The sequence below is a fragment of the Myiozetetes cayanensis genome, unplaced genomic scaffold, assembly GCF_022539395.1.
Source record: "Myiozetetes cayanensis isolate MyiCay16 unplaced genomic scaffold, myiCay2020 scf7, whole genome shotgun sequence".
NCBI lineage: Eukaryota > Metazoa > Chordata > Aves > Passeriformes > Tyrannidae > Myiozetetes > Myiozetetes cayanensis.
Genome location: NW_026087964.1, coordinates 5,739,262 through 5,753,645, shown reverse-complemented (window position 1 = coordinate 5,753,645; position 14,384 = coordinate 5,739,262). Strand labels below are relative to the sequence as shown.

Below are 14,384 nucleotides of genomic sequence, written 5' to 3'. Positions count from 1 at the left end.
TGGGTTGTTGTTTTTTTTAAGTATTCCTTTAGAATATCACATGACAGAGGAGACTCCTGGTTAGCTGTACACACACCCAATACAAAAGCCAGCCTACCAAGCAGCTCTAACCCTTCAGAATTATGAAGGGGTGGGAGTTTACATTAGACTAATGTAAACATCAAATCTGATGGTCATTGTGATCAGAGTATAAAAAAGGGGATGGTAGTTACTTCTGATACAGACAATCGTTTTTAATGCAAGACTCACGTTAACACAACTTCAAGAATCCTAAAAGCCTTCTGAAAAAGGCAGAAGTAAACTGATTCATATGAAATGACAATCCCTCAAAGAAAAGAACACCAGTTCCCTTGCTCAGCCCAGGAAAATGTAACATTTTAAAATGATCCTCTAAAGCAGGTCTATATCTGACGTCCTTGTTATTGCAAAGCAGGAACGTACACACTCCACACACTTCTAGCAATATTAAGTCAATATCTTCAGAAATTTTTAAGAACTTCACAGGATTAAAAAAAAAATATATATATATATGTTCGGGCACACATAGCACTGGAGTTGCGGTTGGCTGAACACAGTACCGTTATTAAATAATTTTCGGAGGCAAAACTAACATTACGTAACAATAGCCTGTCAATGCCACTTGCCTGCTCAAGTTCAATTCACTCCAGCAATCGAGAACAGAAAAAAGAACTTACAAAGTTGGTGCAGAACCATTGTCTGCGAGGATCAGTCTGGGATGTTGCTGAATTGTGATAGGCGAGCTGGAGCCTGATCCTGAACTTGCTGAAGACATACTGGGTGGGCGGATCTCAGATAGATAATCCGGAGCAGAATCAATTTGCAGAGGTAACTGGTTAATGTGGATATCATCCGTTATAGGAGAATCCATGATGCCACACGTTAAAATGTGTGAAAGGCTGCAGTCATCACAAGTACATCTGTACAAGAATTCAGATTACAGGTTTTTATGACCTTGTTTAAGTATCAATGATTTAAAGTAACCACATTCTTTGTTCCAATAATGCATTTCTTTTTTCCTTGAACGAGAAAGTAATGCTTTAATATGATTCCAAACTAAAAACATCAGCTCACCTTCTTCTATAATTACAGTTGGGACAGTCAGGCATGCTCAAACGTGATGACAGCATGTGTCTCATTGTGTCTGTGAAGTTGTTCTCCCCAGCTAGTGCTTTCTTGTTATTAAGCTGAAGTAAATGGTAAAGGCAGTGTTTTAGTAGTGCAAGTCTTTCCATTAAAAATTCAACGGCACATAATGACAAGTTACATAATCAAAAGGCGTTCTTTGGGCAAAATAATCGAAAAGCAGAATAATTCAGAATAATTTCATGAAGGTGGTGTTTTGATCATGGGTGAAAAAGGAAAAAGTTCAAAGTTACAAGCAACAAACATTTGGCACTGAGACTCTTCAAATAAAGTATGTTTCTACTATGAAACAGTAAAGTGGACAAGTCCATCTCCTTGACTCATTTGTACGTACATCTTGCACGGTATTTCTGCTGACGCATTCTGAACTTGAGCAGTTCTTGTCTTGTTTCATGGTATGCACAAAAGGACACTGCTGACAAACGGAGAAAGCAAACTCACCCTTAGCTGGCAAAGAAGAATTAGCACTAATTTTGTAGCCACAATGGGATAGAGTCAAGAAACAAAGTAGCTGCCCAAGAGGGGACCTGACTGCTTTACTGAAAAAATACAATCCAAATAACCTCCACCTGGCAGAGGCCTAATCCTGAAAGCACCTAATTTCATTAGATACCCACAAACCTTAGGTTAAACAAGGATGTGCCTAAGCTCCCACCCCTGTGGATGCCCAGACCTGATCCTTACCTAAGCAGCCATGGTCTTAGAGCTCACTTAAGGCCAATTAGGATCAAGGAAAAAAAAGAGGATTCTTCCTCAAGTCCTCTGAGAAGACCTGTATACCAGATGTTCTAAAAACATTGTTACCACAGGCTTATGTTCCCGTCAGGAAAAAGTACTTACTGATGACTTTGAGACATTGCCAATTTAAGCTTAAGTTTATTAAAATGTACTGCCATACTCTCTGGCTCAGGACTAGTGTTTCTTTCTGCATACTGGTACGGGAACGGAGAGGTTCTCCATCCAGAGTCGACTGTACCCAAAGCCCACTGTACTCTTATGGAAAGCATGATGCACACTTGAGCACTTACAGGCTGGAGAAGAGAGTACTGAGTCCTAAACAGCAGTTTTATAGTAAGTTAGGAACTTCTATTGGCCCATGTCTGGTGACAGCTTAGAAGAAAGAAATACAGCTCAGCTCAGGCTTTTCCCCCACAAAAGAGTTGCAGGAGCCATCTCCAAAGTCCTGAGAGATGGAATCACCTGCCCTGCTACTGTAGCTCCCAGTCCCGCACACACATAGGAATTTGTCGAACTCCTGATCACAATGTTCCCTATCATGTAAATCAAGACAGCTCCACACTCAATGTATTGGCTGTTTTGGATCCCACTCTAAGGCAACAAAGATTCCCCTTTTTTTTGTATAAAGATTTTAAAGACCTGGTATTTAATCCTAAAACTATTATCTTTTTATCTTGTACAAGTGAGATTACAGACTTTTACTTACTCTTCGTGGATCTTACTGTTCTGCATTTTAGCTGATCAAATTTCATGCCTGGCATAGTTGCAGAATTAGAGTGCACAGAACTGGTACAACATACTACACTCATTGTTTGCATCTTACAAACATATGTGTAGCTTTAGTATAACTTAGAATGGTGTAACAAAAAAAAAATCCTACCTGCTCTTCAATAAAACGCCTCTGCTTAAAAAATTCCCAGTCTTCCTTTAGCATGCGTTGTTTTGTTTTCATTGCCATCTAAAACAGAATTTAAGGAAAACTCATTGACTTAACAATAGAAAACCTACATTATTGTCAACTGATCTAAGTTTCATTAAACCTAGTTTATCTATTCTATTTTGCAAGTAGTTACTTAGTCAATATGAATCGTATTTTATTTGCTAATAATTTGATTTGAGTTACTTAAACATCAGAGTTCATATTCATTTACACTATTTTTCAGTCAGATTTTCCCACTGTTACTCCTTATGTTAATATTTCTTTTCATTAAATATGTGCATAACATTTTCAATAAAACGTGACTGGCATTAAATACTCAACACCTCAGATCCACTAAAATCCATTAAAATCTACAGATAAAGGACTTATGGCAAAGCCTCAACACAGGCTCAAGTGCAAACCCTGACGTACCACATGTGGAAGTAATCACCCCAAGAGTCAGAAGAATCAAAAGCAGTGACCTAGACTAACACTATATGGCACATTTATTCCTCAAAGTTTTTCATGCCCCTTGATTTAGGTAAGGCTGGGAAAATATTTTATAATTACTTGTCTCTTGAATCACCATAAATGCACATAGAGCCTGTAACTTTTTGCACACAAAATGATATTTTTCTGATTTAGTAAATAAATTGTCTCTGACAGAACGCAAAAGCTTTCATGAATTCTAACAGAGTAAAATGCAGGAACAAAGCTCCTCCTGTTGTACCTTGCAACATTTTAACAGAACTACTTCATCAATGAGGAAACAACTACCTAAGGTTATCTTTTACAGTTCTTTTTTTCATTTACCTAATAATTAATAATAATAAAAATCGACTACCTTATAGAACATAACAAATTGTTTCATAAAAATAGGTTAGTGAGCCATTAGGTTATACCACTAGAAATCTTTTTTCTTCAAAATCATGCCTCCAGGAATTCATACTTGATCAAAAGTTTAGTCTTACAACTAAGCTAAGTGTATTACTACTATTATAATTATTTAACTTAGGAAAATGAAATTTTAGGCTGGGGATCTGGAACAGTGTTAAGTGGTAAAATTTTGCCTAATTAATTTCTGGAATGATCAGCATCATATTCTAACTACTACTATGGATTTTGATTTCCCTTGCTCCAGCAAGGTTATGTTAACACCAAAAAAACGAGTTTATCATGTCCATGTGTGTTTAAAAATGAAGAGGTACTGCAGAGCCTGTGGCCACCAACACCAGAAATTTCATCCTGGGTGCAATACCAGCTTCCGAGAATCCCTGAGCTATATTTAAACCCAGCAGCGCTCACTGGTTTAGCTGCCCTGCCACCTAGCTGAATCCTCGCCATCAGAGACAGCTACCTACATTCACTCTACATTATAAGAGAAGACTTTTAATGCCAGAGAACAATGTTTAAAACAGCCAGTGCATTAACTGGGAGCTGCCTACTCAAGCCTGCCAAGAAACTGTCAAAGCAAACAGCACGGTACAAGCGTTGCTACTCTGCTATTAACAGGAACGGGGGCTGACACGCAAGATTTCCTACTTCTGACCTTGCAGCCTTTCCAATATTCCATGGATGCAAGTATCTAAAATTATTGATTCTATAAATAATAGAAAATCACTTCTCTCCCCTCTTTCTTTTCCCCAATGAATATTTATTTCAGCAGAGCAGGGCAGCAACACAAACCACATGCATCGTGCCCAGGAACTCTTCTAGGGAGCGGGAGATAAATTCAAACACCAGATACTCCAAAGATCTTCCTCAGATGTGACAAGTGATGAATACAGGTGTTGATATGAAGGAATCCTTACTCTGAACTGTATTACAGTGAACACACGTGATACAGCAGTGTATAGTTATGTGTCCGTGTGGGACACAGCTGTCATGCCCTGTCTTAAACTAGTATTTCAATCACTTGCAAAAACTATTAACTTTGTTTTCCATGAACAAGTAACATAACATACAGCAGAAGAGTCCATTAATTATCTCTGCTGATGCCCTGTCTACAGTTTTGGGTGTAGTTCCACAACAGATAAATGAGAACCATTCTTATATTTTTCTTTCCCTTCTAACCTTTCAAACACTAGCAATAAAAGGTCACAAGTTTGTTAAGTCATGAGGCAAGGAAACAGTGAATGCATGTTCATTATTAAGATCCAGTTTCTATAGCAGCGGGGCTCTCTGATTTCTACCCTGTTGACAAAAATATCACTGCAAATTCAGGTACGATGGTCATACTGAATGATGTATTTTTGATCAAGAGAGTACAACCACAAGTTATCACCAACATGCGGTTTAAGGTGTCATTGTGAAAATGCTTTTTTCTACCTATAAATACCAATATAAATGTCTTTTTTTAAAATTTGATGGTTTAAGTTTTTGAATTGTTTCCTCTACCTACCTGCACCTGCAGGTATTTTTGGTCATTAGGAAATAAGCCATCACATTAAGTTTTCCCTACTGGGAAAAGGGTATGTGTTGCACCAGGATACAGGTTTCACTGAGCAAATTAAAAAATTATATAAGACAGTACTTGTGGCAGCTGCATGGTCACTTGATATGAAGAAATACAGAAAAAATCAGTTAAGAACTTTATTTGGGCATGATGCAGAACCACCAGTCAGAAGCCTGATATGAATGTGACTCTACAGAAATGCCACTTTTTAAACAAAGTAAGTGAGTAATTCAAAAAGAACTAGGTTTCTTTTCTTACTAGAGAGACATCAGACAGCCGTGACGCTCTGAGACCATGGGGAAAATGACTTCTAGTAGCAAAAGATGTGAGATGATCAAATTTTACTGAGCTGCAATCAAATATTTAGGTGCACAAAATCTGCCAGACCAAGAGAAAACTTTGTAATGATAGCTCACAGATGCAGTCCCCAAATATAGAACAATCTCTAAAAATAAAATCAGTTATGTCTTGTCTCCATCTTGAAGGTACTGGAATTAATGGTAAAAGTTCACTTAAATTCTTTGGCAAAGGGAACAGGTTCTGAAGGACACTTACAGTGTACAATAAGACTAAAATATGTTTGGTATCTATAGAAGTAACATAGCATTATTGAATCTCAGATTGGATCTCCATATTCCTAGTGCTCATAAAATACAAGAAAAGTTCTATAAAATTCCGCATCTTAAGATATTTCCAAGACATTCTTTCTTCTAAAACATTTAAGATTGAACAAAACTATATTCAAAGCTTTATCCTGAGGTGTTTTAAGAAAATTAGGTTCTTTGAGCATGAAACTAAAAAGTACAAGAAATTTTCTTTGAAGAATATGAAAAACCGCTTGCAAAATAAACAGCTATTTGTCTGAAAAAATGTAGGAGTCAGCACAATATTATGATTATTTTCTGGAACAAATTCAGAAGAATGAGCTATCAGATCATACACTTTAGAAAAGGACACCTTCAGAGGTCTCAAGTATTTACGTACTGACACAAATGGAAGTTCCTTTTTTGACAACAGTACAAAGATCACCATCACACTATGCAACATGCAATAGTTTTTAAAAGCAGTATCTTCCTCTCGATTTCATTTAGTGTAGTTATTATTTTGGAAGCTTACGGGGTTCTGTGGGATGAGTTGTTTTTTTTCTCCCTATGGCTAATTTACTGGCTGAAGTAATTAAAAAATGTTCAAAGACCATCTCCAAACAACAACAATACAATCTGCCTCAACAATTTAAGGAAGTTATTGTACAATCAGCATTAAGTATCGGTATGTTAGCATTCTTTCCTATTGTGAATGAATGACATAAATGAAAAAAAGTTACACTTTGTTGCTTCAAAGCTCCGGATTAAAACATCAAAGAAATGATTCCTCACTGAATGGACAGAGCCCTCGATGGGCTGCTCCATACATAATCAGTCTTGAGACTGTTTGCATGACTCTTACCTGCTCATCAACATAATCATCTATTCTTTTCTGGCATTCAAGCCATGCTTCAGCAACTTGGCCCATTTCCTGTTCCAGCTGATGATACCTTTGTAGCAAGGTACTATACATATCTTCACTACAGGAATCGTGGGTTGTTCCAAGCCTAAAAGTCCAAACAGCACTCGTTATAGAAGAGACATTTCACTGAAGAATCACGCTTTTAAGTTCTGCCAGCCAAAAAAGTGTTGTTACAGCGCAGTTACTGACACACCTAGGCCCACACAGCTGCTAGTATCCCAAAATTGAGTACTATTTTTAGTAGCTTTTCAAAAAATATCCCAAAACTGCTTATTCCAATCTTCTGTAACCAGCAATAGCAAGAATGTGGGAAGTGCCACATTGCTAGAGCCTCTTTTCCATGAGCAACCAGATGACAAATACTGAGCCATATTTATGCAAATTTTGTTGCTTGATGTACTTTTCCTTCCAATTTCTATGGGCTAAATATACATGTTGACTATTTATCGAAGAGCTCCATAATAAAAATAAAGCCAGAAGCTTGTTAAGCAGAACTCTCATGACCAATGCCAAAAAGATGACTAGACAAGTTGGAGTTCCAGGTGGGAAATGTGCTGCAGAATGAGGGAAGTGAGATACAAGCAGTTATTCACTATCACTTGAGCAGCACTGAATTCAAAATGTGGTTATGCCATTCACTGATGACTGTCTCTGTGAGGAGCCTCAGAAATAGGACAAAGACTCACATCCTTTTTCACATCTTTGCACAGCATCATCAAAACGCTTCTTCAGTAAATATGCAAGCTCCCAATATGTTGACTTCAGAAATAATAAAAGACAAAATTCTACATGCGTTTAATAGCACATTGAATTGTAATGACCTGTCAATTGACACAAATAAACTGAAGCTTCGCAAGTTTTCTACTACTCAAAAGTAATTAAGGAGAAACTGGGAGGTAGTTAATTAGGCACAGAGGTTGCATGGCAAGTCAAAGCCAGTACCAAAAAATACAAAACAGAAGCATCTCAAAATGTGATATCTAAGCCCAGTTCCAGCATTTGAGGGAGGTTTGTTACAGATTTTCATTGCAACAGGATGCAACCCAACCTAAAAACCACACAGTCTTGTTTGTCACCTGGTAAAGAACTAAGCCCTTATTTCTAACTTGACAATTAAGTATAATGAAGAGCTGATCACACAGACAACCCAGTAAGCACCAAGTTACAGCTGTTAGTGTGACTTCACCAATAAATTCAAATTTGTTTCATTTTGTTGTTTTTCCCAGAACCTGCAACACAACCACTTAAGAAAGGTGCATGAGCAATTCTGCACAATAAAACTTGGGCAGTCTGCAGTTGGAAGAGTAGAAAAAGAAGTTTCAAGGGATACAGGTGACTCTCCTTATTATCAGTGCAAGCACTGTCAATTCATGTTACTAGACCACAATTTACTGCTGTTCTGAAGCCTTGCTGATATTATGCAATTATGTGGAAATAAATTATGTGAAAATAGGACCCCTGCTGTACAGAAATCAAGAATTTGTTCTTGTAACTGCTGCTGTGTAGCACTATTCTTCCAAACATTTGTGCACAAATTATTTTTTAAAATATGTTCCTAAGTTAGAAGCAAAGTAACTTAATTTAAAAAGATTGAGATTAGCAATGCAAAAGAACAGCGTTTACACTTTCATTTTTTATTGTGATTCTGAATAAAGGTCAACAGGCTACTAGCAAGTACAGTCTACCCCCCAAGGCAAGTATAAAGCAACAATCTAGGTAATATTTCCATTCTGTAAACAGAGGTGGAATATATTCCTGGACTGCAGTAAAAACAGGTGATAAAAAGTGTAACAGATGCATAAAACTTAACAGGAATTGCGCAGTTTAAAGTACCTGGAATCTTACAAGCTGTACCTGTTGACACAGCTCCTCCTGTAAACCTACATATTTTGACCAGGAACACATGATTTTTTGGACAACAGCATTTAACTGAAGCTGTGAAAATATCCTGAACACTGTCCCATCCCACACTGGGAAAGCAAAGCAGACAGAGAAGCCCCAGGTATCAGTTACTTCATTACCAAACCCCAATAAAGCAGTCTGTTGGATGTAGGAGGTATGTCAGTGGTTGCATGGAATCAAAAGCATCTCAACCCAAGCAAGATATTTAACCTCTAAGAAACTCTTCACAGCAACACCACCATCAGAAGTACTGGACATTTATCTTTGAAAGGACTGGATTTCCTAAAATACTGATTATGAAAATACAGCCTTATGACATGCTGTGGCTGACCTAGAAGCCCTGCTGATTAATCAACTCTTGCTAAGCTATGGACAGCTCTCAGAGCTGGTCTGCACACTGTGCAGCTGAGTGTGCCTCCCAAACCAGCCACAGATGTTGACTGGGTAGCCAAACAAGATCTAACACATTAAGACCCTGGTAGTTTACCCTGAGCAGATGACCAGTTTCAGATGTGAAACACTGACACAGATGATCTCATATCAGCTAGTAACCTCCATCCCCACAAGACTGCTGTCTAAACCTCCCTATGTGAACATCTTTTCAAGTCTGACATCTGATAAACATCCTTGGAACCAACCACAGCACACCAACTACGTATTTTGAAAAAGCCAGAGATACATAAAAAATGCAGTGATTTAAATTAGGGATGAAAGAAAGGGCTAACACCCAAAATCTAAGTGAAGCTGAGATGCCAAAAGGCCATTTCACATTTCTGTTCTTCAGGAAGAGAAAGCAATGAGGCCAATGTTCTTTTGTAAAGAAACTGGCAACACCTTCTCTGCTGCACATGGCCGATTCTCTACTGACCAAATGATGAGAGGACTAGCCTGATCTCTGCTTCTTCATGAGAGGTCTTCCTGATGGAAAAAATTTGCTGTCTGGAGAGGGAAAGCTTTTAGTGCCAACCCAGTCTCGTGTAAATGAACTGAATAACTTATGAGGGACCTTAGACATCTAGCTGAGCTCAGCAACAATTAAGCTTTCTTGCCTGTTCTTGCTTTCCTTTCCATTACCTACCAGCAAAAGGAGAACTCATCAGAAATTTTCTTTATTCACTGTGAGCAACATCTCTTGTGACAGAGATCTTAATCAAACTGCTCCTGTACCATGGAAAATTACCCAAGACAATACGTTTAAAACACATGTACACAGAACATAAATGTGTCTTCATCAGAAACAAGACTGAGAGGTCAGCATGAACTAACTATCCATAACTACTGTAAAAATGTTTGGGCTTAGGATAAAGAATAAAATTTCTATTAATAAATTATAAATTAGCAGAAGAATTTTTTTTTAAACGCTGTGGTTGCAAACATGGGTTTTCATTTCTCCTTTAAATTACAAAACAAAAGTTCAACTCTACCTTAGCTGCGACACCAACGTTGGCAAGCTATTCTGCAAGAGTGGCTCAGAAAATACCAGATTTTCAAACAGATGCTTGTTGTGCAATTCCCATGTCACCTGAAATTTCTTCAAATGTTCATTTTCCTATAATGATAAAACAACCAGAAATAAGCTGGGTTAGGAAAAAAAAAAGAATTCTGTCCAAGGCAAGAATTTTTTTAAGAACTCTACTGTCCAACCTACTGACAGGATTAACCAGCTCAGATCTTATGCAGTTTTAATATCCAGAAACACAGAATTTAAGCCATTTTAAAGACTTAAATAACCATAGCTTAATTCCTTGTTTTTCTAAGCTGTAATGAATTAGGAAGAAAAAAAAACATAAACAAAAGTCAGGCTATATTTCAAAGCTCCCATTCATTTCTGTACCAAAAGATGTATTTCATGATCTGAACCTGTAATTCTCAGGTTTTCTTGTCAAAAAATTGTCTCTCTCTGATTATTTTTCGGTTCTTTGAACTTATCTAGTAAGACATATATACAATGACAACCTATAATCTTTATTCAAAACCGACATAAAATCAAGTAAACAGTTCTCCCAAGTACAGCTTAAAAACGAAGTTTTTTAAACAGAAAAGAGACCAACAGCTTACTTCCCCAGTAAGAATAACATTTTTGTATTTGAGGTTATTTAACACGTAATTGTATGTAAGTTCAAGGCCTAAAACTAAAAACTATTACCATGAAAACACAACAATTCAAGACAGGTATAATATATTTTTCAAGTCAGCAAGTTTTCCCACATAGAACCAGCAGTACACAGGTTTTCTATACTAGGACTCACCCACAAAGCAGAACTAAATTCAGGTGTTCTGGCTCTTAGATAAGCAAGTGGCCCTACAAAATATAACATCCAGTACCCAGAAACACCAGAATACTCTGGAACTTTTAAGTTTAGTTAAGCATAGTGGGTTAAAAAAAAAAAACAACAAAACAAACCCAAATGTTTTTATATCAGACCTAAAGATGAGACTACTGATATGCAAAAAGGGAATTAAGTTTTATTATTATTTAAGAAGGACGGGTGGTGTTGGTTTTGAGTTGCACAAGACATCTGTACCTCTTTACTATTGTAACTTCAAAATATTCCAAATTTCTCTTAATTCCTAATAATTTCTCAAGGGTCACTGCGACAGGTTGATTTTTTAAGGAATTTCCATAGTATGCTGTGAACAAAACCATCAAGAGTTACCTACAAAATCTTGTCTATCAGTTTACACAAAGAAATACCAGGAAGTTTTCCTCTCTAGTCCGCTATACCCTGTACTTGAGGGCCCTTCAGCACTGCCCACAGTACTTGCTGTCAGTATAACCTGTCACTCCCTGGTGGGGCACACGGCTTTAGTTCCTGCTCTTGAAGTCAGATGGATTCCTCTGAAAGGAGGGACAACTGTTCATAATTTCACTGAGAAATCAGTTCCTCACAGGTGGAGGTTCAAGGCATTATATGCCTTTGTAGAGTAGACTACGTGCAAAGCTTTTATCTTTAAAAGGAAGGCTGCACTAAGTTTAGAGATCTTGGCTGACTTTTACGTATTTCAGCCAAAAAGATTCCTTTTTCCATAGTGCACTGATATCTTGAGAGGAAACATCCATGCACAATGAAAAAGCTTGTGACCCTACTACCTGTACTGAAAACTGTGACATACTACTCCATTTAATAAAAAGGTTATTTAATAAACCTAATAAATGTATGACAAGACATTCTCACAGTTCAGTTTCTGACTGCCACAGGTTAGTAGAAAGAAGTTTTCATTACTTACTGGGCTGCAGAAGGAAAATGACAAAAAAATCTGGCATATTTTGTGTTTTAGTATGCTTTGTTTTTTAGAAGAGAAATTTTATTTTACTTTGAATTTTATCAGAAAAGGGGTAGATTAGGTAGTTCAAGCATCTTGTGCCTTTTCATGGCCACTATCTCAATCTCTCACACCTACCAAGTTTTCATGACTACCAGTTCACAAAAATTGCCAGGGAAAAAGTATCAAATGGTTATTTCTGATCAGCTGTGTAATTCTGGCACCAGTGGGATAGAAAACATTTGTACTGTAAAACATTCGCTTTTCAGCTGAACAAGCTGCAATGCAAATCAACCTGAAGAGCAATCTTCTCTCGAGCACCTTGTTAGAAACTTAATGGTTATTAGAAGCAGACAATAAACAGGAGATGGCAGTGACCTCAAATCTGTACCTAAGTGATAAAGCCGGGGAAGATAATACAGACAACAGCAAATAAACAGCACTGAGAGCAGAAAAAGAACATCAGATAGGTCAAGTTTCTTAGTAGAAACATCTTCCTGCTTTGGCAACTCAATTTTGGGTAACAGCCCTACTAATGACACTCTGCTTCCCCTCCATTTTATATCCTCACCTGTGGCAACCACAGTCTATTTTTTCCTCTCTTTATAAAAAGTTAGACAGTCACTTTCAGCTAACTGGCAATAAAAGCCAAATTCACCATTTATCCACCTTTTTTTTTTTCTACTTGCACCAAGTTTGCACAAGAAAAGGAAGGTACAGGGTAAGGGCATTACCAAAGGATGCACAAGAAAGGATTATTAACAAAACAGGATTACTAACATTCTCAGGCCTTAAACAAATAGAATTACAGAATTTGTTTACTGTATTACTCACTCATGATGGACAATTACACAAGATGAAATTTTTAAGGCTATTGCTTATTTTATAGCTGACAATATAATCCCAACTCTAACATCACTGTCAGTTGATAAAACAAGCATTTAAGAAAGAACTTTAGAAATAATAGCAGATTAGTTACAAGGCAAGAGAAAATCTTCTCAAGTAGCCATCCCTGATTATAAGTAAAAAGAAAAATTGGACACTGAAACAATTTAAGTTAGTGCTACTCATAGAAATTTGTGTTGTTTAAACATGGTTGTCAAGAGACCATTTAAGATTAACAGAGAAGTGTTTCCCATATTTTCAGAGGCATTAACTAATATTTTGTAAATCTGCTTAAATGCTTGGTTCAGAGTAAGTGCCACACACAGCATCCCACCTCTTCCTTTACAAACAAAAAACAATTTCATTAAGTCACTGCAAGAGGTGCCTACTCTACGCTTCTGAATACTTAAATTTGCATTTCCAGAACCTCCCTGTCTCCAAGGATGCACATAAAAAGAACCTGACATTTTATAACCACAGAAGACTTCTGAAAGAGCCCAGAACAACTCTGGTAGCATCACCCCAGAAGCACACAGGCTGTTTCTTCAGTCTTACCAGGGTAACTAGGAAGGCGCTGATTGTACACGCTGCCTGACAGAGTGCACTGTATTCTTCAAGTAGGAGTGAGATGAACTGCTGTGCCTGGGGTGGCCCTTCTGTCACTAATGTTGATGCAACTTTAGATCCCAGTGACAAGTGTCTGAGCAGACGAACCTTCATCTCAAGCACGTATTCTCTAGCTTGCTGTTCCAACCGTTGGTAAAGCTGGTATGGATCTCTTTCACAAAGCCTGTATTTGTGGAATGTTTGTGACCAAAAAGAAAGAAACAAACAAGAAACACCACACAAAAGAGAGAATGTCATCAACAGTTTTCATTTTCCTAGAAACTTTTACCAGCTACCACTACCATCATCAAAAATAACCTCAATGGCTAGGGTTTAGAGAACTGCCTGAAATCTCAGAGAACACACTCCAGTCCCCTACTCCTACACTGTGGGAACTGAGCTCCAGAGTAGCTCTAGGACCAGGATGCCCTGCACACCTCAGGAACAGATTGATTTAGGACTTTACTAGTTCACTTCAACTTGTGAGCTCGAACTCTTAATTCAATTTGCATACAACCCTACAGGCACCCAGACTCTTCAGACAACCTTCTTCACGACTTCTCCCTGTTCTTACATGTGACAGCTTTGTGTCTACCAAAGAGAATTAAACACGATGGCTGCTTTGAAGCACTTTAAATAATTCAATTTCACTCTAAAGTCCTGTGCGTGGAGTTTAAGCATTCACCTTGGGTTTTTTTACAGCACAGGGAGGTGGGGAAGAAGCACTTATCTAATCCCTTTCTTAAGAGTTAGATGAATAGAAGTCTGCAGCTACTAGTCCATGCTCTTCCCTCACCACTCACAGAACAGTCCTATCACACTGCCCTCAAGCACTCCAACATACAGCAGGGACATTACTTGGCACCACTACGGATTCCAGCTAAGAAGAGCAGACACTCTGATTCTTGCCAGTTGTGTCTAACAGAGCCGAGCATGAAATCAGGA

The 14,384-nt window shown here is 37.7% G+C and overlaps 1 protein-coding gene across 1 annotated transcript in view; it reads right to left on the bottom strand.

The window, feature by feature from the left end:
- Positions 1-14,384, bottom strand: part of FAM193A (family with sequence similarity 193 member A) — a 44,132-nt gene that overhangs the window by 22,571 nt on the left and 7,177 nt on the right. Inside the window, 6 exon segments of the mRNA XM_050337971.1 lie at positions 696-938; positions 1,093-1,205; positions 2,783-2,860; positions 6,723-6,867; positions 10,109-10,233; positions 13,389-13,623. Of these exon segments, the coding sequence (XP_050193928.1) occupies positions 696-938; positions 1,093-1,205; positions 2,783-2,860; positions 6,723-6,867; positions 10,109-10,233; positions 13,389-13,623 (939 nt within the window).